This window comes from Schistocerca cancellata, chromosome 2 (genome assembly GCF_023864275.1).
Source record: "Schistocerca cancellata isolate TAMUIC-IGC-003103 chromosome 2, iqSchCanc2.1, whole genome shotgun sequence".
Taxonomy (NCBI): Eukaryota; Metazoa; Arthropoda; class Insecta; order Orthoptera; family Acrididae; genus Schistocerca; species Schistocerca cancellata.
Genome location: NC_064627.1, coordinates 599250389 through 599276137, shown reverse-complemented (window position 1 = coordinate 599276137; position 25749 = coordinate 599250389). Strand labels below are relative to the sequence as shown.

Sequence of the window (25749 nt, the reverse complement as noted above, 5' to 3'; positions counted from 1 at the left end):
ATGATCTTGTTTGTCACAAAGGGCTCAAGCATGAGGAGTGCTCCACAGACATTCCTTCGAGGTTTGGCACCCTAAGAAGAGAAAAGAAAGTCGATTTTATTAAATTGGTACTGTCTTTTTATCATTGCTACTATCTCATTGGACGCAGAAAATTTATTTTCTGAATGAATAATGGAAAATGTGAGAAATGAATGGAAATAGTGTTGAGATGCACATTTTTTTATTTTGTAAAAATTTTGTTTTTAACCGTTTTACTATTAAAAATGCATGTAGATTGTTACATGGAATACGATTAGACATGTTATTATATACATTACAGAAAAATAAGAAAACATAAAAATACATGACATACATCACACTGTAAAGTTGTGTATGTCGTCACATGTAGCTTCCTAGTACTCGCCATGTCCAGAGTATATTCTCAAAGTGTGGCAGATATTACGAACAGTAACAAATGCTCTTTACAAGAATTAGCAACAAGCATTTCTGCTGTCTGTTGTATCATCTACATGTACCAATAGTGGAAAGATGTAAGAAGAGAGAAACATTATTTTCTATACACTACAAACCTGATAATGGAGAAGCAGGATATATGTTTTTCATAATCAAAAGTATACCTTTAGAATACACATAGTTTGCTGTACTACATTTGTGGCAAGTTTGATAACTGAACATGGTAGAGTGGGATATAAAAAATACCATCAACACACGTCCAATCACCATGCTCTCATGCTAATGAACTGTATTTATGATGGCAGCAGGTTCTGCCAGAAGGTCATATCTGGCTCAAACAAGTTAGTTGCCAGTCGTAGAGGTCCCGTTATCTCCAAATAATATGGGGACGATTCGTCGTACTCCTTCCACGTTTCCGTCAGCAGGGAAGTCTGTTCTGGCGTGGGGTTACTGAAATTATAACAATGAGTCATATGTTATTATTTCACACATCATTAAGATCCATGTATATTACTTTTAAAATCAATTTAATTTCTACATCATAACATGACAATTATTTATGTACATCTCAGATTAATGGCAACAATTCATACTTGCATTATAGCATACATTATTTTACAACATTTCATTGCTTTTGTGTGATTTATTCACCTCGCATATAATATGATTTCAGAGTTATTCAAGTTATAACTAATTAACAAAAGGTCTTCTTTATTTTACCAGCATGAAATGGAAGTAGAAACGCAACTAGTCTGTCTATATCTGCTGCTTATTAGGTTGGGGTGGTTATCTATGAAAGTAAGTTAGAAAATTTTGGATTATCACAACAAGGTCTTATTATTTACAGATGTGTAAATCAATAACATATCTGTTTTATTTGCAGTGTGTTTACTTCAGAAATATTCGTCGTTAATAACTGAAAATAGTAACTGAGATCCTTGTTAAACAGTTAGGGATTTTTAATTGCACTATGTCCATACATTTACTAATCTGTTATGCAGTTCAAGAACATCAACAATTATATTTTCAAAAACAGTAGCATTCAGGATTGTGGAACAAGAGGCAAACTATACTTGACTTTATTGAGAATAAACAAACGTTTTCTATGGTGGACTATGATAGCACAATAAATTGCCTAAGCTGATTAAAGAAACTGTTGATATACAAGGTATAAGCCTCAAATAATATTTATACAATGTCAAGGATTATTTGAATAATGCAGAATAGGGAACGCCATTTCGCAGTAATCAGTCAAAGTTTAATAAATCCCGTGGTAAAATGCTTTCCCCATAATTGGTGATGGATATTTATTATATTTTTCGATGTCAAAATGGCGTTCATTTTGGTAAGGTGCTGATGCAGCTTTCTCAGGTAGCGAAATGGACGCCACAAAAAGCTCAACAGAATGGTGGAGGTATCGTCAGAGTCCTGATGCCAGTTGAAATTGTGTGTGTGTGTGTGTGTGTGTGTGTGTGTGTGTGTGTGTATGTGTGGGTGGATGCGTATGGGTGTGTGCATGTGTGTGTATGCAAGCTCGAAGTGAATTGTTGTGTAGTAGTAGTAATAGTTGTGTAGTGTGTGTATAACGTGGGCTTTTACCAGTGCTGTGGTGCAGGTGAATAGTGTACAAGCATTTGTGCACATTAATTATCAACCTGTTTCCCAATATGAAAAAAAAATTGCACACCACATATCAACGCAACAATACAACATGTTATTCTAGACATATTCAAGACAATATCACAGGTTGTATTAATCAGTTAACTTTTTTAAATCTGTTTACATCAGTTAACATGACCTACCTACTTTGTAAACGATCTGTGTATGAATAACCAGTAACTAATCGACCAATATTCCATTTATTATTACGTATTTAAAGACAGAAGAATGCTGAGAATAGCATCCTGTTCAAATGGAGATACTGTAATTAGATGCAAATCTTCATCTCAGATCGGCTAGCATATAGAAAGGACAACCTTTGTGTCCTGTTGATTGTTGGCATGATTCATAAGAACTGCTTCAGGAAACAGCAAACAGCAGTAACTTAAATTACATCTAGATACTTTTCCTACCAAACGGCAAGTAATCAGTCCTTTCAGAAACAGCACAACTCCATAATGCATGTTTTTCCAGAAACATAAACTATTTTTTTAAAGAAAGGTCAATACACATCAAAAGTAGCTTTGTCCTTTATAAAGAGTGTAGTTATGTGAATCACTTAATAGACAGTATAACCTCCAGATCCTAGCAGATCCAGCCAAAATGGTGATCAATGCAATTTTAGTTGTATTCTTTTTCGAAAATTAACTCAAATGCTTGTGAAACTATATCACCAAAACATGCTGTTGTAATCGACTTAACGATAACTTTACGTTCAAAATCTATAAAATGTCTAAATACTGACTTATATAGCAAACCTACACAAACATGTGACATCAGTAATATATTGCCTTTAACATTAACATTAATTTGAGGCATCTAGCTGTTTTTTAAATCACACAACAAAAATAATCTTATGTTATGGCTTGTCAATGCTAATGCGTGCATGAAATCAGTTATTTCAAATTATCAATGTTTGTGCAAAAATTTTGTCTATTGTATGCCATTGTTCGTGGTAAAAACACTTATCGCTTCCTGGTACCCCACAGCATGAATCTATTAAGACTGCTGTGTTGATGAATGGCGATGCAGCTCCTCTCCCTGGATGCCAAGATCAGTACTTGAACTGTGTTAATGTTGACATCGTTCGTCTCTTCAGCGATATTCGTTTTCCAGTGAGTTGACTATCTTCTTATGTAGAGAAAGCACCAAACCTTGAACTTAGTAAGATGTTCAACACCTCCTGTACTAACCATGAATTTCTCAGGGAGTCTTGAGTTTACTATTATGACCCATACTTCTTTTGCAAGATTAATTCGATCTGATTTGACAACATCCTATTCACAACAACAAAATCAGTCATTGGGAAGAAACGAATGTTCTCCCAGGAGTGAGATGTGCTGGGTTTTATCAGAACGCTCTGTTTCTACAAGAGCCACAAAAACATTACTGTGTTGAGATTTCTATTTCCACCACCACAGCTATCACTGAAGAGGTGCTGTTCCTTCATATCCTTAGGGTTTTATCACAGAAGCAAAAATGACATTCTCCTGCTTGTATATTAAGTATTTCAAAAATGTTGAGGGTTAACTTTCGAAGATAAAACAACTCCTGCACCGCAATATTAGGCAGTGAAATATTCCGCATGTAGTCAAATATTGTAACAACCTTTCTTTGCACAGACTGAATTAAACTAGAAGACTTGTGGTGTCACCGCCAGACACCACGCTTGCTAGGTGGTAGCCTTTAAATCGGCTGCGGTCCATTAGTGTACGTCGGACCCGCGTTTCGCCACTATCAGTGATTACAGACAGAGCGCCGCCACACGGCAGGTCTAGTCTAGAGAGACTCCCTAACACTCCCCCTAGTTGTACAGCCGACTTTGCTAGCGATGGTTCACTGACTACCTACGCTCTCATTTGCACAGACGCCTGTTTAGTATAGCCTTCAGCTACGTCATTTGCTACAGCCTAGCAAGGCGCCATATTCAGTTACTATAATTCTGAACATAATATTGGGAATCATGTACCGTCAAGAGAGACGTTCATCATTAATGGATTAAAGTTAAGTATCAAACTAATTACGTCCGCTTTCTGAATTCTCATTCCTTGTCATGTTCCAGACCTCATGTCAGTATAATTCTTCCCTCCTCACGCCAGCCTGCGTGAGCTAAAACGCGTGCATTTCGGCCTCCCCTCGTAACACGATGTTGGCTCTTCTGCCAACACAACAAGACTATTGTGACATTTTTATCTCATCTTTTGTGGATCATTAATTCTGCTTCAGCAACCTTCTTTACCTTCTCATTAATGCATGGAATCTTCAATTTTTGTTCTATAACTTTGCATGTATGGCAGATATCAACCTGGAGGTGATAATGGGTTGGTGTGTTGGGTTGTTTGGGGGAGGAGACCAGACAGCGAGGTCATTGGTTTCATCAGATTAGGGAAGGATGGGAAAGGAAGTCAGTCGTGACCTTTCAAAGGAACCATTCTAGCATTTGCCTGGAGCAATTTAGGGAAATCACAGAAAACCTAAATCAAGATGGCCCGACGTGGGATTGAACAATCGTCCTCCTGAACCTGAGCCCAGTGTGCTAGCCACTGCGTCACCTCAATCGGTGGTGAAAATAGTCGTTGAAGTATTTAACATAGTATTGATATGTAATGTCTACATTACAAACATGGTTTTCACATTTGACTTTCTATCAAGGTAATTTTGTACCATGGATGAATAGTGAATCTGTTTTCTTGCGAAAGTCTTATTATGTTTATGAATGAGCATCTCAATTTCAGCAGGCCTTGAATTTGCTATGGTCTTTTTTCCTCATAAATCAACTGAAGACTTACCATCTATCAACAATTCTCTTACATGCCAGGAGTCTACTGTCACCATTAAGACCATAAAAGCTATAAATGTCTACTGACAAACCTCCTTCCTCTCATCATTGATTGTGATGAAGTGTCTAATGAAATGTGTCAACGTTAGCAAAACATGCTTTCTTACAGTTTCATTACTCACCTGTTTTTCTTTCTAGAATTGTTTTTTCTGCATAGTTCGTATATTCACTTCCTTGAACATGTGCTCTTTTAATTACCTCACCCTTGTATTCAGCTTCAGTCGTCATACACTTGTTTCATTTTATGGACATTCCATTTTCAGAGAACTTTAAAATAAAACAACTATTAACCTGCACCTCTTAATCACATAAGAAAATAACGTTATGTTCTGTCTAAAAGGCAGCCAACTCTTCAAAAATGAAAAATTTTATCACACAAATGATCAGATCACAAAGCACTTTCAACAGACTCAATGGTACTGCCACATTGAGATTAGAAACACCAGAACTGCAGGACTTATGTTGTTTCTAAAACTAACACAAACTTACCAGACACAAAAAACGTACACAGGTTGACGGAAAATACATCATTTCTATACAGAAGGCTGCGGCTACCCTTAAAGAATGCCTGCATCTAGATATTCATTTTGCATAAAATTTGAAGTTACATTGTTTCTAAAATGACCGATTCAAGTTCTCCCAGTTAACGTTCGCTCAGATTTACGAGCGGATGACCTGGAGAGTAATCCTTGTTAGAGCTCAGAATAGGACTGCGTATCTGACTAACCAGGATTTACGATGAAATTATCGATTACACCTTAATCACCGATGTTTGGTTGCTAATAGGTCCAGTTATTGTTAAAACATTTTTATTTCCTCGTGTCGAGAATAGCCCATCATCACAATATCAGGGAAAAGAACTTAATACAGGATATTGTGTCACGTGACATGTATTATACCAGTGACCAGAGACAGATATCACACATATATTAAGTTATTTTCTCCAATGCTCCATTGATGCGGTACCTTTGAATGTGTTTGGAAAAACTTTTTAACCAGAAGAAGTTTGTTGTTGTTATTAACCAGAAAGCTGTCGTCAGACATGCTCAGTATTTATATAATACCGCAAGCCCCATGCGTTACTTTATGTAGCAAGTTGAACAGTAAAATTAGCCATGGAGTCAAGACTGAAATCCAGTAATATGGGAAGTAAAATTTTTATCTACAGATAGAGAATGCTCAGTTCTGTTCCTTGCATGGCATAGCGATATCCACCAAACTTAAGTTACAGCACCGTTGTGCTTGAACACTGAATTAAACGTGATCCACTCAGTTCCAAATTCCTCGAAGTGCCAAATTCATGCATCACGAGAACATCAAATGGTTTTCTCGTCTTCTTTCTGATGCACCATGAAACTTATTATATTTTACTCAAGCAATAGCAACAATTCTATTTAACCTAATTTGAATGCCACACAAGAGCTGCTGCACTCTTTTTGGGCCCACTTTTCCGTGGCCATATGGTATATTTCAGAACATATTCCCTGTAAATTTCTTAGTTGGAAAAAAAGTTTCAATACCTCCTGAAGGATGGTAAATAGATGTGACCAGATTCTGAGCCAAATACTGCGACATGTTTTTGATGTTCAGTTCATCCCAAAGATGTTTGCCGATATTGAACATGAGTGTTTGAAGAGGCCAATACTTCGGTGATCTTGTCCATGTTTTGTGATGTACAGATTTACAGCTCCAAATTAATGCATATCTATTAGTGGTGTGATTTGAAACTATCTTATAGTCATGTACCATTATTAGTACAAGTTAAAAGCAGGAAAAAGCCTTCCCAGAACGTCTCATTAACTCCATCAAACTTTATAGTTGGGTATGGGAAGTGTCTGTTGTGATATGGTGAAAACATCAACAATCGTATTCAGTCGACGGTCACTTGGTGTCTTCATTGCCCCTGAGCGAAAAAAAGGTCCATACTATTGCACTAAGATGCGACTGGACACAGAGTCTGTCACTATGCAGAGACATTTCACATGTCAGAGAGGTATGCGAAGACATTTGGCTGCAAAGTGTATTTCCTCAATACATGTCAAATAAGCACCAAATAAATGACTGAAAGAAAGTAATCGTTTCTTTCAGTAGAAACCTTTTTTTGAGCACTCTCTAGAAAACGTAATATAGTTAAATACAGTAATTTATGTAAATGAGAATCTCAGTAGAGTTCATTAGAGTGCACAGTGTATGCAATTGTTGACAGTACAATCTATTCATTCTGCTAAAATTCCCCGAGGGCTTACTTCAAGGTAGTTCAGTGCACATGAAATGGCGGCGTCACGGGAAATTGCCCACCAAGTTGATGTACACTGCAGTGAAGTCACTAAAAGCTGTTCTGAGAAACAAATAATTGAAGGTACCATATGTCTCAACCACAGCTGATGAACACTACCTAGAAATTAATGTTCTTAGCTATTCTGATACGATAAAGTTGAACACTGTGCAGCTTCTCAGGTCTATGATACTGCAGACTGTATGCAACTGTCTCTAAGCAAGGAGTCTGCAGCTCCATCAGATGTGTAATTTTAAACTAGGACACTGCAGTAATGCATATCGTTGTAGAAGGCAGCGCTCCACCATGGCGGTGGGAGTATGTATGTGTTACAGTTCATAACCCAATTTTGGATTTTTTTTAAAATTCATGGAAAACCACAAAAATCGAAAACTTTCATATGCAATTTATTAGAAATGATTCTGTCAGGAGTCAGACTTCAACAAACGGCAAAAGACATATCGATATGAACGTAAAACAATAGTAGTTTTCCAAACATTTTAACGTTTTTTCGAAAATTTTGAAGCATTTTCATCATTTTTCCGGCATTCTTACAATTTTTCAGGAATTTCTAATGTATGTTTCGTTTGTCCAAACATTTTCTAAACATATTTCAGATTTCAAGGGAAAATCGTAAAATTTGAAGCAAAACATAAAAATTATTATTAAATTTAAAATTCTCAAATCTCCTTGTTATCTCCACCATTATTTTTTTGAAAATGTGAATAAGAAAATGGAAAAAAATCAGTCAAATAACAAATATTTTTCCATTTCTTTTATTCATTTATGTCCTTAAAATTTTATATAAAATAATTTTGCAATATAAATAGGTCTTTTAAAATTTTTGGAAGATTTAGAAACTTTATCATTCGCTATTTTGAAAGGAAAAGTGTAAAGTTTTATTTGATAAATCGACAAAACTGTTAGTTATCATAAATGCATTCTACATTGAGAACTATGACACGAGAATTTTTTAGATTTCATTGATGTTATGAGTTTAAAGATGATGGTTGGGAATATAGGTTACAGAGAATTACATAAGTATGTTGGTCATTCAATGTTCTTACTAACCTTTCTCTCTGTCACAGGTACGATATTATTTTCATGTGGTAAGTTGTGATGTCTATCATACAATTTTTTTGGGTATTCTGAATCTACATCAAATATATATTACAATTGTTGTCTGTCATTACGGTGTACCTGGGGTTAGCTTATAAAAGTAGAAGTTTGTCAGAACAGAGCAGTAAATGAACGAGACAAGCGTTCTTTACAAGGGACAGAGCGAGCTGGGGACGCTGTTCTGAGGACTCCAGAGCAATAGGTTTACGACATGGCGCTTCCAACCGCCCAGAGGGGTGCTGCGTAACTAACAATTGTCTTCAGAGATCGAAAAATAGAAAAACATGCCTCCAATTTCCGTTTGGCTGCCTCCGTTGCGTTAGAAAAGGGCCCCCCGTTTTACCGCAGGGAAGATAACTCTGTCGACAGAGTGGAATCTCCAAAACACGGGCACGGGACGCAAAAATTCGGACCACCAATCACTTCTAAATAGTTTTTCTTTCTTAACTCCAAGTCTTAGCGTGGGAATGTTGTAGCATTCATAGAGCGTTGTTTCTACTGGCGAAAATGTTGTGAAATGGGAGAGATGCTGCGTTGTGCACTACCAGTACTGTAAGACTGAAAATCAACATTTAACTGGATAAAGCTCTTTTTATTTTTCTTGTATACAAACTGTTTCTATGCTAAGGCCCGTGATTGGTAAAGACAAGGGGAAAAGCTAGTAATATAGTGAGGGTACGAGGTTTCATAAGTCCCACTAGGAGACATTCGCGAGACTTCACTTCCTCACCCTCTATACTTTGACTCCAGATGGGTCATGTCACATGGTTTTCAGATTCGCCAGATCAAACAGTTGTCTGATTGACCCTATGTGATTGCAGGAAAACTTCTGAAATGGTGTGTGGTCATGGATCTTGTAATTGATACTATGCATTAGTGTTCAACCAAGTTCATAGATTTATGTTTAGCCTCTTGCTTTGTGAGATTAAAATTTTTCATTTTACCTGGTTCAGATTTCTGTAGGTGTTGAGTACCTAGCATTTTACGATCGAAGTAGGAGAGCTACATTCTATGTGTGTGTTCGATTTGAGCATCGCTCAGTATCGCTTTATTCACGCCGATAGAATATTTATTGGAATTGTGGCTTGATTGTTAGGTTGTTTAACATTGCACTGGTTTTGCACTGTTATGGACGCATACCATCGTCCTCATTAACGTTAAGTTTGAACAGGGATTTTTCAGTAATCATTTGAGTGTAGGCAAGGATTAGTCGCATTTTCGCCAACAGACACGTCTGCACAAACAGACCCGTCATGCAGCACATGGGCCGCACCAGCCAACGCTGCCACAACTACGCAGCACACATGTTCAATACAGTAAACTGTAGCTCAGATCCGGTAGTTTAGGGTATCTCAATTTTGACTCCTTGCTCAGCTATGGCCATGATTCAGCTGGCCCTTAGACTTTGTAACAACAACGACCCTGTACTATTGTACATATAAGTAATTTTTTTCATCTGATTTTTCGATAAACTTGTGTAATTGATGTTCTGATTTCAATTTTTTTGTTTCATGCCGTTGTGTTAAGAAAATTGTAAATAACTTTCAATGTCAATATTAATGTTTATGTCAAATGCCGAGTAATATTGTAATAGAATTGAAATGTAGCAAATGTTGAAACTATTGTGAGATGTTTAAAATTGTAACTGTGCGTCTGGTCCATACGTAGGCAACGTATTGGGATATGTAGAATGCAAAACCTCGGGTGAATACCCGGTCTGTCAGGGAGCGGTAAAAGTGGATGGCAGGCGAGCGCAGGGAAATGCACGCGGGCACTGCACGGCACAACGGGCACAGTTGGAGTTTGGCACTGGATTGAGCAACACTTTCTGGAGCGAGGAGGCTCTCCTGGAAGACATAGCTTCACTGAGCCTCGGGTATGCCGTTCCAACGCCCACACAGCATGGCAAAATTCCATAGGCACTAAATGGAAAAGTATTGCGACGCTAAGAAGAATTAAAGTGCCGATACGTCAAGAGCCATAGCTGTGGTTTGATGTGTGCTCTGTGCCTCGCCATCTCGCCGCCTGCCAACCGCCGCATGGATACTAGCAGGTTGAAACTTTTGGTACTGTATTCGTGTGGATCAGAGAGTGAACTGTGTTTGTTTGGTGCAATAATAACCTAAATTTTACCAGAACTTTCCCCTCATTTAATTATCCTCACAACTAACCTAGACAGGGTCGTTTCCAAATGTTGTGCAAACCGAGTGTCCCGAATTGAAAATTAAAATTTGTGTTAATAATAATTATTTGCAGAACTAGCTATGTTAGAATGGTGTTTAAAGAAATGTTTTTTGTTAATGAACCAGTAAATGAATAACAAAGGTGTAACGAAGTTGAAAGATAACGTTAGTATTGATATACACTCCTGGAAATGGAAAAAAGAACACATTGACACCGGTGTGTCAGACCCACCATACTTGCTCCGGACACTGCGAGAGGGCTGTACAAGCAATGATCACACGCACGGCACAGCGGACACACCAGGAACCGCGGTGTTGGCCGTCGAATGGCGCTAGCTGCGCAGCATTTGTGCACTGCCGCCGTCAGTGTCAGCCAGTTTGCCGTGGCATACGGAGCTCCATCGCAGTCTTTAACACTGGCAGCATGCCGCGACAGCGTGGACGTGAGCCGTATGTGCAGTTGACGGACTTTGAGCGAGGGCGTATAGTGGGCATGCGGGAGGCCGGGTGGACGTACCGCCGAAGTGCTCAACATGTGGGGCGTGAGGTCTCCACAGTACATCGATGTTGTCGCCAGTGGTCGGCGGAAGGTGCACGTGCCCGTCGACCTGGGACCTGACCGCAGCGACGCACGGATGCACGCCAAGACCGTAGGATCCTACGCAGTGCCGTAGGGGACCACACCGCCACTTCCCAGCAAATTAGGGACACTGTTGCTCCTGGGGTATCGGCGAGGACCATTCGCAACCGTCTCCATGAAGCTGGGCTACGGTCCCGCACACCGTTAGGTCGTCTTCCGCTCACGCCCCAACATCGTGCAGCCCGCCTCCAGTCGTGTCGCGACAGGCGTGAATGGAGGGACGAATGGAGACGTGTCGTCTTCAGCGATGAGAGTCGCTTCTGCCTTGGTGCCAATGATGGTCGTATGCGTGTTTGGCGCCGTGCAGGTGAGCGCCACAATCAGGACTGCATACGACCGAGGCACACAGGGCCAACACCCGGCATCATGGTGTGGGGAGCGATCTCCTACACTGGCCGTACACCACTGGTGATCGTCGAGGGGACACTGAATAGTGCACGGTACATCCAAACCGTCATCGAACCCATCGTTCTACCATTCCTAGACCGGCAAGGGAACTTGCTGTTCCAACAGGACAATGCGCATCCGCATGTATCCCGTGCCACCCAACGTGCTCTAGAAGGTGTAAGTCAACTACCCTGGCCAGCAAGATCTCCGGATCTGTCCCCAATTGAGCATGTTTGGGACTGGAAGAAGCGTCGTCTCACGCGGTCTGCACGTCCAGCACGAACGCTGGTCCAACTGAGGCGCCAGGTGGAAATGGCATGGCAAGCCGTTCCACAGGACTACATCCAGCATCTCTACGATCGTCTCCATGGGAGAATAGCAGCCTGCATTGCTGCGAAAGGTGGATATACACTGTACTAGTGCCGACATTGTGCATGCTCTGTTGCCTGTGTCTATGTGCCTGTGGTTCTGTCAGTGTGATCATGTGATGTATCTGACCCCAGGAATGTGTAAATAAAGTTTCCCCTTCCTGGGACAATGAATTCACGGTGTTCTTATTTCAATTTCCAGGAGTGTAGTAATGAAGTTAAACGTTTCGAGACATATTTGAAGGCATTTAAATGAGCAGTAAATAAGATGAAAAGAGTAGTAACTTATATACTAGAAATTTTGAACGCATGACAAACTCAGTAATCAATTTTTTAAATACAGCGATCATAACAGTTTCAGGTTCCCCCCTCATTCATTTGAATTCTGAAGTGTTCTAAATTGGTTTGACCAGCAAAAGTTAAAGTCAATATAAAAGTCAAAATTAATCAGTGTTTTATCTTTATCAAAATTGACATTTTGTGTGTGGCATGAAAGTGCAATTTCTAGGGTAACCTAAGCTCGATTTTAATCAGATTAATAGATAGTATAAAGTTTTGTAGTATACATTATAGTGTAGTGTTATGTATTCATTCATATCAGTACAGAACGTGAAACTATCAGTTCAATAGATTTTCTGGTTCTAAAATTCGACTATATTATGCAGTGTTACAACTTGTTGATTTGCATGAATATATACCAACTTGTATAGGGAAGAAACTCAGTTAATGCCTAATTATGCTGGCGACCGTATTATTATCTAATTGGTAGCATCTTCTGTGTTGCTTCGATCCATCCTGACGTGTAATTGCATTTCGAACTTACCTGAAGGATCATTGTTATTACTGAGTGGATGTAAGTCTGATTTGCCACCATTTAGGTACACGCGGTCGATATCTATTCGAAAATTCTTTCTCATAAGGTGAATCCTGCTCACTTACCATAGCACAGGCTTTAACAAGAACTGTGTCAGGGATTACAACTTCCATCCAAATTGCAATTTTATAATTAATAATTATTGCTGATTCGGCAGGGCATACTTTTTCGCGAGTGGGCAGTAAGAAAATTGTTTGGTCACTCCATTCCTTTTCCCAATCTTTAAAAACAGGTGTCAAACAATAATTTGAATTTTGTTGAAAATAGTACCAGTTCCTTCAAGTGACTAGTACCAGCAATTATTTATATCTGTATATGATTCTTAAGGATGGCAATGCCACTGATTGAATTTCATGCAATTACTTTGGTCTAGTGTGTAATCTTACAGTAAGTTTGTAGCGTTGACGGGGATAATACTTATGTGATCTTTCATAATTTTAATAAAATACAATCGTGAGGGTAATATACAGTTCTAAACCTTTCGAATAGTTTTTCTTTCACACTATTGCTAGCTTTAATTTGGGGCGTATTTCATTCTTCACGTAAGTCTTTCTTCCATTTATACAATTCAAGTTCAAATTTTACCAAACGAAGCTGGTTTTGCGTACTGCTTGTGTATAAGCATTTTCTTCCTTCTGCATTCAACTATAAAACTTACATCCTTTCCTTTCTCACTGAAAGCTGTTACAATATATGTTTTCTTTGGACTTGGAAGATACTCTGTTTTTGTTCTGGCTTGAATTAGCATGACAATCATTGTTCGAATCACAGTTCACAGAACAGTTCAAGTTATTTCTTATTAGCTCTAATTTTTCCAAAATTTCTAACGAAATGTCGACATCATTCGAATGAATGTCCAAAAATTAACTAATAAATAACACATATGTAGATCGTCAGGAGAAATAGGTGATTTCGTTTGCATACCACGTCCTTCATATTGCATCTTTACTAAGATGAAAACATTAATTGGATTCCACATTACTGTGAAACTCTGAAACCTGCACGAAGCAAGATGTTATTAGCAAGCATGTACGCAGATACCACATAAAAATTAATTCAGTTTCATCTCCATTGTTAACAGCCAGCAATACTGCAAAGGCAACTGCTAAATACTGAGTTGCAAATTCGAGTGAATAGAAACTGTAGAAAGCTGTCTAAGAGAAAATGTCAACGGAAACTGAAATTCGCTTTACTAATTACTATCGCGTTGTGACGTGTTATGTATTCATCGATGTGCCACCAACCAAGAATATGTGCCCGCCATGTTGCGCATGCACTATCTGCTACATGCTACACCTAGGCCAGGGACAAATTACTTTCAAAGTAGCTTAGCAGCTAAATCTTTGACGATGGTATTCTTTCAGTGTATTTGATTTGTGCTGTATAAGAAATATCAGGGTAGGTTGCAACATCTGGAACTGGACAGTTCCCTTGTAAGCTGCGTAGACGTTATTGTATAAATCTATAAATTAGGGTATCTTTTTTTAATGACCGATTTTGATAAAAATAAAAGCTGTACGTTGCCCCAAGCTATTCTCAAGCTATATGTGAGAGCCCAATGAAAATTCATTTATTTGGTTTGGAGATTACTGTGCTCAAACGGACAAACAGACAGATACTACAGCTTTAGATTTAAATTTAAATTACGATATATTTTTTCCTTGATCTGATGTTGGTACAGTAAAACCTATACGTTGTCCCAACCTACGCTCAAGTTAACTATGAAAATCCCTAAAAATTCGTGTTGTTATTTTGGGGATTAATGTGCTGAAACAGACAGACAAGATGGGTTTCTAGTTATAATGCTAATATAGATTTTGCGTCCTTAATTACTGAATACACTGCTTTTACAGCACTCTTCACTTTGTTATTGCTTGTATGAAAGGTAGCTCATTGAAAATTTCACCGCCTCACGGAAAATTTATGCCTTTCTTATAAAAGTTCTTGCATTAGCGATCACTATAATTTATGTGACATAGCGCCATACCACCTCAGTTTCCGATTTTACAAGTAAACTTCGTAGTCAGTTATTAATAGCAAATTGATAAGAAAACTACTTACTCATATTTGGCGAAATTGGCCCACATTTCTATCATCTGTGCTCTGATAATGCCTCCATCCGAATTAGGATCGAGATTAGTGGGCGACGTGAACATGTAATTTACATCGTCGGCGTGTGCCGCCCCTGAACATAACAGAAAGAGAACATATGTAGTCAGCCTGTTATAGGCTTCGTTGGAGTAAATCTCTAAATTTTTATTACTTATTTGTCTTAGAAAGGTTACACAAGGAGAAATATGTCGTTTCAGCTGTAGAAGATGTTTTAATAAGCCGAGCACTAATTTATTAAAACTAAAGTGTAACGCAACTTTTTTTCCAATACAAATCAAAATTTTGAACATTTTTCTGTCATTAAATCGAAGCTTGAACAGGTTCTGCAGGGATAACTGCAATTTTGAACGTTTTTCCTATGAAACTAAAGAGAAGGGCGCTGCTGGAGAACACTGAGGACAGAAATAATACATTTTGAAATGGAGTACAAATGAAGAATGTATGAACTCGTTTGCGCCTTAGCATCGTGAACGATAGCTATCTGCTGTCGATATCCTAACGTTTTTGAAAGCTGTAAAGTCAAGAAAAATTAAGCAGAATTAGTATAAAATACCAAATTATGTAGAATATGATTTTAGGACTTAGTTCCTAAGACTGCAAAGAGATAAAATGTGCGTAGATACAGCTGCACCATTTCTGGCATGATTTAAATGTTTTTTTATGTCAAAGTCGCCAAGAAAGGGCCATTAAACTAGGTAACGTGGGAAAGAAAGACTCTCTTAGTTTTCTCAACGGTAAAAACTTCAGCTGAAATGGCTCTAAGCACTATAGGACTTAAGATCTGAGATCATCAGGGGTAGACTTAGAACTACGTAAACCTAACTAATCTAATGACATCACACACATCCATGTCCGAGGCAGTATTCGAACCTGCGACCGTCGCAGCCGCGTGGTTCCGGACTGAAGCGCCTAGAACCGCTTGGCCACAAAGGTCGTCAAAAGCTTCAGTATAAGCGTGCGATATCGCAGGGCAGAATTATCTGACTCCAGGATATGAGTTTGTCATTTGTGGTATTTCGGACCACATAGGGCGTATGGGTACAACATATAAGAACGCGTGGAATGAGTGGTAGAAGACGGTCATAAACGGCGACTGTTGGCTGTTGGACCACATAATGTAGCACAGTCCGAAATGGCGACCATCTGGCCCATGTAGCCGTAAAACACCTTAGAACTTCTTCCACTTTTGTGTTGATGCTCGAGAATTGCAACCCGTGTGGATTGTCTGTGGTGACGTTCGACAGTGTCTCCTGCGTTCTGACTGGTGACAAGAATGCTGTTGCAGCAGATACGACTGAGAAAAATCGCAAACACCTCCGAGTGGGCACGTGAACTTTTTCGCCCTCGTGGTGTCAAAATTTTTGAGATTGTAAGAAACAGACGTCTTTGAACGCCATGCAGTTGCAAAAACATACAACCAATGATAATTATGGCAGTTCGATGTATGGATAGAATGCCGTAATTATAATATTGCAGCACTTCGGTGATACGGAGACGGTGTTATTTACACAGCTAATACGTAACCTTCGGCAGTCGCAAACCTAGGGTTTAATATTGACTATCTAGGAGTGGTATTGACAGTTTGCACCATATACTGAAGCACACCACAACTTCTTTTAAAATACTGATACTCGCTCAGTATATTGCGCAGTCGATTGTACTCTGTATGGGTGGTATTGCGCAACACATAGTAGTTCCTGTCGAGTTCAAAAGAAATTAGTTCACACCAAACGAATTTCCGCAAAGAACTTAAAAAAGCATATAACGAAAGCATAGCGCGGTACTTTGAGAAATGATGTTCCCGATTGTTAAAGAAACCCCAGATATCTTCTTGTCCGCAACAGAAGAGGAAACTGAAGGTTGACAGTGAGCAGAAATGTACATTTTACTTGTAGCTGTTTTCAGGCTTGGCAAATAAGATGTGGTCAGCTGTTCAGTGAGCATACATGTGCCTCACATCGTTCAAGTGCCGGCAGCTTTGGCCGAGCGGTTCTAGGTCCTTCAGTCCGGAACCGAGCTGGTGCTACTGTCGCAGGTTCGAATCCTGCCTCGGGCATGGATGTGTGTGATGTCGTTAGGTTAGTTAGGTTTAAGTAGTTCTAAGTTCTAGGGACTGATGACCTCAGATGTTAAGTCCCATAGTGCTCAGAGCCATGTGAACCATGGTTCAAGTGTGGGATGATCGAGATCAGGCTTTCTCAAATTGTGATCTGATGAACATTAGGTACCCGCGAGAAGTGAATAAGAGCGTTTTTCGACAATTTGACAACATTAATTATTTTCGAAAAATTGTGTTATGATTACTGTGTCATTAGTTATGGTTTAAAATTGAGTTAATCACTGAATACAATAAGTTTTTCTCGTTTTTTAATAAACAAGGCATTTCACCATAATTCCAGAATTCTCAGAGCGTTCCGTCGTAGGAAAAGTTTCGGAACCTCAGATCTATAGTAATGTGAAATATACGTAGAATGAAAACTTCAACTGCGAAGATTGCTAATTATAATTTTTCTGTTTTTTATGACTGCTTTCGGCAAATGGCTCTGAGCACTATGGGATTTAAGATCTGAGGTCATCAGTCCCCTAGAACTTACAACTACTTAAACCTAACTAACCTAAGGATGTCCATTATAATTATCCGGGCTGTTATGCCGTGGTCGGTTGATGAATTCTGTGGTGATTCCCAACGTTTCGTCTCCGACTGCGGGAGACATCTTCAAGGGGGTCCGTAGCTTGATGGAAGGTCCAACACACACACTGGCTCGCTACTGACTGCCGCTAAATTCCGTGTCCGCGCGCCCCTGCGCCGCGGCGTGACGTCACGTGTTTTGAAAACGTCAGTGCAATTGGCCGCTGTCCGTCGCCGTCGATCGCCGTTGCCATCACCCAGTAGTGGACGAGTGGTACACATCTTCTTTAACACCGGCATCCATATACCGTTTAATTTGACGCCCTCCTCCTTTCGGTTGAAATTATTTGGGTGTTTAGCGATTTCGATTGCCTCCCTGTAGAGCCTTTCGTAGTATCCGCTCGTGGCCGCTAGTACTTGCGTCTCCTCGAAACGAATATTGTGGTTCCCTGGCTGGAAAGCATGCTCCGCAACAGCTGATCGTTCCGGTTCTCCTCTTCTACAATTTCCCTTGTGCTCTTCCAAACGTGTAGAAACAGTTCTTTTGGTGGTACCGACATAAACATCGTTTTCAAAACACGTGACGTCACGCCGCGGCGCAGGGGCGCGCGGACACGGAATTTAGCGGCAGTCAGTAGCGAGCCAGTGTGTGTGTTGGACCTTCCATCAAGCTACGGACCCCCTTGAAGATGTCTCCCGCAGTCAGAGACGAAACGTTGGGAATCACCACAGAATTCATCAACCGACCACGGCATAACAGCCCGGATAATTATAATGGACATGATATTTCCGGCCGTGAAAGTTTACATTTTAGTAACCTAAGGATATCACACACATCCACGCCCGAGGCAGGATTCGAACCAGCGACCGTAGCGGTTGCTCGGTCCCAGACTGTAGCGTCTAGAACCGCTCGGCCACTCCAACCGGCTTTCGGCAAATCAATCTTGCCTTGATGATACATCTTGCAAATACATCACAATACTTATCCATCTGCCTTCACTATCACCAGGACTTGGCCTCTGCATCGGAAACGACCAGGAACTTGATATCGGGCTTTGATCTTCACTACATTATTTTGGCTCTGAACACTATGAGACTTAACTTCTAAGGTCATCAGTACCCTAGAACTTAGAACTACTTAAACCTAACTAACCTAAGGACATCACACACATCCATGCCCGAGGTAGGATTCGAACCTGCGACCGTAGCGGTCGTGCGATTCGAGGTAGCGCCTAGAACCGCTCGGTCACTCCGGCCGGCTACATTATTTTGTTCGTCTTCTGAGTGAATATGAAAATTAGATTGTTTCATCATTACTGCATTCAAACTAAGTTCGGACTTGTGTGAATCCAGTGCTAATCAAGAAGTTTCATAATTTATTGTAGTGACCTATTTATCTCCAGAGGAAGAGTACTTTCGTTTGCGTGCTTTTCAATAAAACTTTTCTAAATTGTTTACGTGGGCTGCATTCTCTTTGCGCCTCAATTGGCAAAAGAAGTAGCAAACGCATTAGTAGGAGGGCTAGCAACGTGGTGCAGTGGTGAAAGGAAAAGTGCGCCCACTGCCGGGAGGAGTGGGCTTCAAATCTCCGTCCAGCTATCTAGATTAATGTTTACCGTGGTTTCCGTAAGCAGTTTAGTGAAAAGACTAAGAGAAGGAATCGGTCGATCTTCTTCGTGTTACTTGTCGAATCCGAGCTTGTTTCCATCTTCAATGACTTCGTCGTCGACGGAACGATAAACGTAAATTTCCTTCCGTACATACACTCCTGGAAATGGAAAAAAGAACACATTGACACCGGTGTGTCAGACCCACCATACTTGCTCCGGATACTGCGAGAGGGCTGTACAAGCAATGATCACACGCACGGCACAGCGGACACACCAGGAACCGCGGTGTTGGCCGTCGAATGGCGCTAGCTGCGCAGCATTTGTGCACCGCCGCCGTCAGTGTCAGCCAGTTTGCCGTGGCATACGGAGCTCCATCGCAGTCTTTAACACTGGTAGCATGCCGCGACAGCGTGGACGTGAACCGTATGTGCAGTTGACGGACTTTGAGCGAGGGCGTATAGTGGGCATGCGGGAGGCCGGGTGGACGTACCGCCGAATTGCTCAACACGTGGGGCGTGAGGTCTCCACAGTACATCGATGTTGTCGCCAGTGGTCGGTGGAAGGTGCACGTGCCCGTCGACCTGGGACCGGACCGCAGCGACGCACGGATGCACGCCAAGACCGTAGGATCCTACGCAGTGCCGTAGGGGACCGCACCGCCACTTCCCAGCAAATTAGGGACACACTTGCTCCTGGGGTATCGGCGAGGACCATTCGCAACCGTCTGCACGAAGCTGGGCTACGGTCCCGCACACCGTTAGGCCGTCTTCCGCTCACGCCCCAACATCGTGCAGCCCGCCTCCAGTGGTGTCGCGACAGGCGTGAATGGAGGGACGAATGGATATGTGTCGTCTTCAGCGATGAGAGTCGCTTCTGCCTTGGTGCCAATGATGGTCGTATGCGTGTTTGGCGCCGTGCAGGTGAGCGCCACAATCAGGACTACATACGACCGAGGCACACAGGGCCAACACCCGGCATCATGGTGTGGGGAGCGATCTCCTACACTGGCCGTACACCACTGGTGATCGTCGAGGGGACACTGAATAGTGCACGGTACATCCAAACCGTCATCGAACCCATCGTTCTACTTCCTAGACCGGCAAGGGAACTTGCTGTTCCAACAGGACAATGCACGTCCGCATGTATCCCGTGCCACCCAACGTGCTCTAGAAGGTGTAAGTCAACTACCCTGGCCAGCAAGATCTCCGGATCTGTCCGCCATTGAGCATGTTTGGGACTGGATGAAGCGTCGTCTCACGCGGTCTGCACGTCCAGCACGAACGCTGGTCCAACTGAGGCGCCAGGTGGAAATGGCATGGCAAGCCGTTCCACAGGACTACATACAGCATCTCTACGATCGTCTCCATGGGAGAATAGCAGCCTGCATTGCTGCGAAAGGTGGATATACACGGTACTAGTGCCGACATTGTGCATGCTCTGTTGCCTGTGTCTATGTGCCTGTGGTTCTGTCAGTGTGATCATGTGATGTATCTGACCCCAGGAATGTGTCAATAAAGTTTCCCCTTCCTGGGACAATGAATTCACGGTGTTCTTATTTCAATTTCCAGGAGTGTATTTCATAAATGAGTTGTTGTTATCCAACAATCTCCCATAAACTTTAAAATATAGTTTGTGATGTCCTCAACTCTGCCAAATGATCCATTAACACGTTACTTTCAAGAACTGCTGCACGCAGTAAAAATTTTCTGACACAAGCCTGTGTCAGGGTTTCTTCACCACAGTACTAGGCGGGAGCAGGTGGCGAGCCCAGCGCACTGCTGCCCTTCTACCGCAGGTGCTCATCTGACACCAGGCTGAGTGGACCTGGGAACACGCTGGAAGGACTGGAACGAAAGAAAATCTCAGCCTCCATATTGAACTGAACTCGGAACCTACACACTCAACTCCAGTGCCTTACCTGTTGGAACACAACGGCCACGCACACGTTGCATTAAATGGCTGACTCATCGGCCTCGTACTCAGAATTGCGTTCAATAGCGACATAGATAAACTACACGCGTATTGAATCTAATGTGGACAAGAGTACTGATTCAGAAATGTACTTTCACATTTGTTACGCTTCCATGTTGTGTCTGGGATATGTTGACCTGGAATTAAATCAAAAACAGTTTCAAACGGATCGATTCTGGCCAAGGTTTTCCGAGGGTTGCATTGGCCGTAGGACAATCGCTGGACCTGGAAATTCATGGATCATCACTCGACCAATCTGCTGCACATATTAGTGACTTACACTAATTTACAGTTTTCAGCAAGTTGTCATTTACTTATCGTTACAAAAGAAAAATGCTTCGTGAATCTTTCGATGCTAGTACAATACACTACTTCTATACAGGGTGGTCCATTGATAGTGACCGGACCGAATATCTCACGAAATAAGCATCTCACGAAATAACTACAAAGAATGAAACTTGTCTAGCTTGAAGGGGGAAACCAGATGGCGCTATGGTTGGCCCGCTAGAAGGCGCTGCCGTAAGTCAAACGGGTACCAACTGCGTTTTTTTTAAATAGAAACCCCCATTTTTTATTACGAATTCGTGTAGTACGTAAGGAAATATGAATATTTTAGTTGGACTACTTTTTTCGATTTGTGACAGATGGCGCTGTAATAGTCACAAACGTATAAGTACGTGGTATCATGTAACATTCTCACAGTGCGGACGATATTTGCTTCGTGATACATTACCCGTGTTAAAAAGAACCGTTTACCAATTGCGGAAAATGTCGATATCGTGTTGGTGTATGGCTATTGTGATCAAAATGTGCTATGTGTGCTGCTCGGTATCCTGGACGACATCATCCAAGTGTGCGGACCGTTCGCCGGATAGTTACGTTATTTAAGCAAACAGAAAGTGTTCAGCCACATGTGAAACTTTAGCCACGACCTGCAACAAATGATGATGCGCAAGTAGGTGTTTTAGCTGCTGTCGCGGCTAATCCGCACATTAGTAGCAGACAAATTGCGCGAGAATCGGGAACATGAAAAACATCAGTGCTAAGAATGCTACATCAACATCGATTGCACCCGTACCATATTTCTATGCACCACGAACTGCATGGCGACGACTTTGAACGCCGTGTACAGTTCTGCCAATGGGCACAAGAGTAATTACGGGACAATGACAGATTTTTTGCACGCGTTCTATTTAGCGACGAGGCGTCATTCACCAACAGCGGTAACGTAAACCGGCATAATATGCACTATTGGGCAACGCAAAATCCACGATGGCTGCGACAAGTGGACCATCAGCGACCTTGGCGGGATAATGTATGGTGCGGCATCATGGGAGGAAGGATAATTGGCCCCCATTTTATCGATGGCAATCTAAATGGTGCAATGTATGCTGATTTCCTACGTAGTGTTCTACCGATGTTACTACAAGATGTTTCAGTGCATGACAGAATGGCGATGTACTTCCAAGATGATTGATGTTCGGCACATATCTCGCGTGCGCTTGAAGCGATATTGAATAGCATATTTCATGACAGGTCGATTGGTCGTCGAAGCACCATACCATGGCCCGCACGTTCACCGGATCTGACGTCCCCAGATTTCTTTCTGTTGGGAAAGTTGAAGGATATTTGCTATGGTCATCCACCGACAACGCCTGACAACATGCGTCAGCGCATTGTCGATGCATGTGTGAACATTACGGAAGGCGAACTACTCGCTGTTGAGAGGAATGTCGTTACACGTATTTCCAGATGCATTGAGGTTGACGGACGTCATTTTGAGCATTTATTGCATTAATGTGGTATTTACAGGCAATCAAGCTGTAACAGCATGCGTTCTCAGAGACTGGTATCATCCAGAGCAGCCTGAGCAACCGAACCGTGTACATTGCTGCTGTTGTGAGCTATGCTACTGAGGCTTTCTAAGAGCTGTGACGACATGTTTGTGCTGTGGCTAGAACTACAGAAATTTTCGTTATTACGACACAAAACAAATTTTTCGTAATTTTTCGCACCAGAGCATGGGCATAATAGGCAGCAAGAAGAAAGCTGCGAACATGAAGGGGCCATCGGTCGTAGAACTCATCGAAGTTTCAGATCGGAGGACTGAAGAAAATCGTGCAACTGTCTCTCCCTGGCACATCAGTTGTATAGGTAGAGGGTGGACAGAAATATACGATTAGATCGTAGTCTGTGCAATGTAGAAGTTGGCATTGAATCCTTTGACTCTGATGCCACAATCGTTCCCTACTGGGAACATGGACGACCGTAGTGCCCTGAAGAGAACTTTGGCCGACCTCGTCGTGAAAGTTTCAGGGACAATGAAGGCGCTGCCAACACTGCGTGGGGTGGCAACCAAGGTGCTCCTCCTTGGGCTCCCTTAGATCTGCGATGAAGCAGCAGTCTGGGAAGGGCTGCGATGTACCAGTTATCAGGACGTGGCAGTCAAACTCTACACCAGACGAATAGGAAGGAACCGCAAATGTTCATCGTTTCCGTGCAAACAGCAGCGGACACTGGCGACTTATTCCAGCTACGAAAGTTCCTTGGCTTCACAATGCAAGTGGAAATTTTCCTCCCCATCTGGATACCAAGCCCCAGTGATTTAAGTGCCAGAGAAAGGGGCACGTGGCTAGACACTGCCGCAACGCCCTTGGGTGCGTCAAGTGCGCCGCAGGGCACGACAGCCGCGCCTGTGAGAGGAGAAAGGAAGAGAAGCCGACATGCCTCCGCTACGGTGGGTCGCATGTCGCAGACTGGCGCTGCTGTCCGGCCTTCTTAGGGCACACGAGGGCCGCAGATGAGTAGAGGAAGGGCTGTCAGAGTACAGAAAGGCGCCGAGAGACGCCACAAAACAAAACGGCTGCACCAAACGGAAAGAAGACGACTGCCACCCGGCCGACACACGTGGATACTAGCTCGTCGCGAATGCCTCTCCTCCCTTTCCCGGTCCATTCATCCACGACCCAGTGAAAGTGGGAGTGGGGGGATGCCGGACGCGGTGCACTTCAGCACCGATCACAGTGAAGGTAACTTGGTTAGCCGGCACAACGACGGTAGAGGCCTAGTTGACCGCCACACCACCACCGAAGAAGAAGCTGCCACACTGGCCTCTACGCTGACAACGCAGCTGCGCATGGTGCAAACCGCGCCAACAACAGGCCAACACACATCGAGGCATCCCCATAGACTGAGCAGTCTGTCCCTGTCGCTGTCGCTCCTGAAACGCCGAGGATCACGTAAGAGATGAACCGACCGGAGAGTACGAAGTTCATGATGCAGCCACCCAGACAAGACATACAGTAGTCATCAGGATTATACAGGAGCTAGAAGACATCGATGAGACGATCAAAGAACTGGGCTCACTGTTCCAACCCATATCTACAGATGACTGGTGCCACGATACAGCCGTAATTGTGCACTTGTTGGGGCATTACGTCAAACTTTCGAAGACTATAGACATCCTAAACGACACTGAGCAGTAGATTTTCCCTATTTTGCCGACCAGTCCTGCCGCCATTAGTGACCATCCATCATCTAGCTATCAATCTCTCCATTTTCCGGTTCTGCCTAACAATTTTTGGAAAAAGTCAACTACAGTTTACCAGAGGAAAATAAAGATCCAAATCCTGACATCCTCAAAATTCATTTTGGTACTTACACAGGAAAGACCAGTTGTGCTTCCAAGATATGATTTATGGACAACAGTGGTAGTGGTAGGCCTCAGCAAGCCCAAAGGTACCGATTGACCCTTCCTCAGCCGACATGCGTCACTCGATGTGGACGTGGAGAGGCATTTGGTCAGCACACCGCTCTCCTGGCCCTCTGTCGCTTTTCGTGACCAGAGCCATTACTTATTTGGGGTAATCAAGGACATCGGAATTCACCTCATAAGGCCTGATTGGATCCCGCTTGCCAGCAGTGTTCGGCAGACTCAGATGGTCATCCATTCTAGAGTCATCCAAGCCCAACAGCGGTTGACTTCAGTGATCTGATGAGAAACTGCTACCACTGCGGCAAGGCCGTGGGCTCACCAAATTATATTAATGAAAATTTCTTCCATCATGTGTATTCAATCAGTAACCTTTAGGTCGGGCATTAAAGCGTTGGACTTGGACATATGGCACTCACGGTGTAATAGTGGTTCTTTCTATTTACGTAACTAGATAAGTCGATCGTAAGTTGAGTTTCGAGTACATAACGTTTTTGGAATCCATGTCACTTACCTTGGGGGAAACTATTGGGTTAAAGCAAATCATTAGTTTCGTAACAAGTATTCTTTGGTATTTTCCAGTAGCTTTATCGCCTACTTAAGCTACTTACTGTTGAGTAAGGTTTAAGTATAAAATTTTTGTTTCTTGGACAGAAATAAGGTGTTACTATAAACACATCACATAAGGTACTCTGAAACGTTTAGTAGATGAAGCTGTGTCCTAACGCCAGTATGCGCTACACAAGCATAGGTGCGCCAAGAGCTATGAGTGGATGTCCCATATGGCGTCGGTTATCATAAGCCGAAAAAATGTTTAAGAGCCAAAGTAATAACAAACAGTGGTGCAAGCGGCTCTGACCACGAAGCCATCCAGATGCAGTGGTTGTCGTAGCTCCACGGAATATCCTAGCAAGCCTC

The 25749-nt window shown here is 42.2% G+C and overlaps 1 protein-coding gene across 1 annotated transcript in view; it reads right to left on the bottom strand.

Moving 5' to 3' along the window:
• Positions 1–256: 256 nt before the first annotated feature.
• Positions 257–25749, bottom strand: part of LOC126147147 (esterase FE4-like) — a 92687-nt gene continuing 67194 nt past the window's right edge. Inside the window, exons 10-11 of the mRNA XM_049915671.1 lie at positions 14859–14982; positions 257–903 (exon numbers count right to left, since the gene is read on the bottom strand). Of these exons, the coding sequence (XP_049771628.1) occupies positions 747–903; positions 14859–14982 (281 nt within the window). The 3' untranslated portion in view covers positions 257–746. The remainder of the gene's footprint in view (positions 904–14858; positions 14983–25749) is intronic.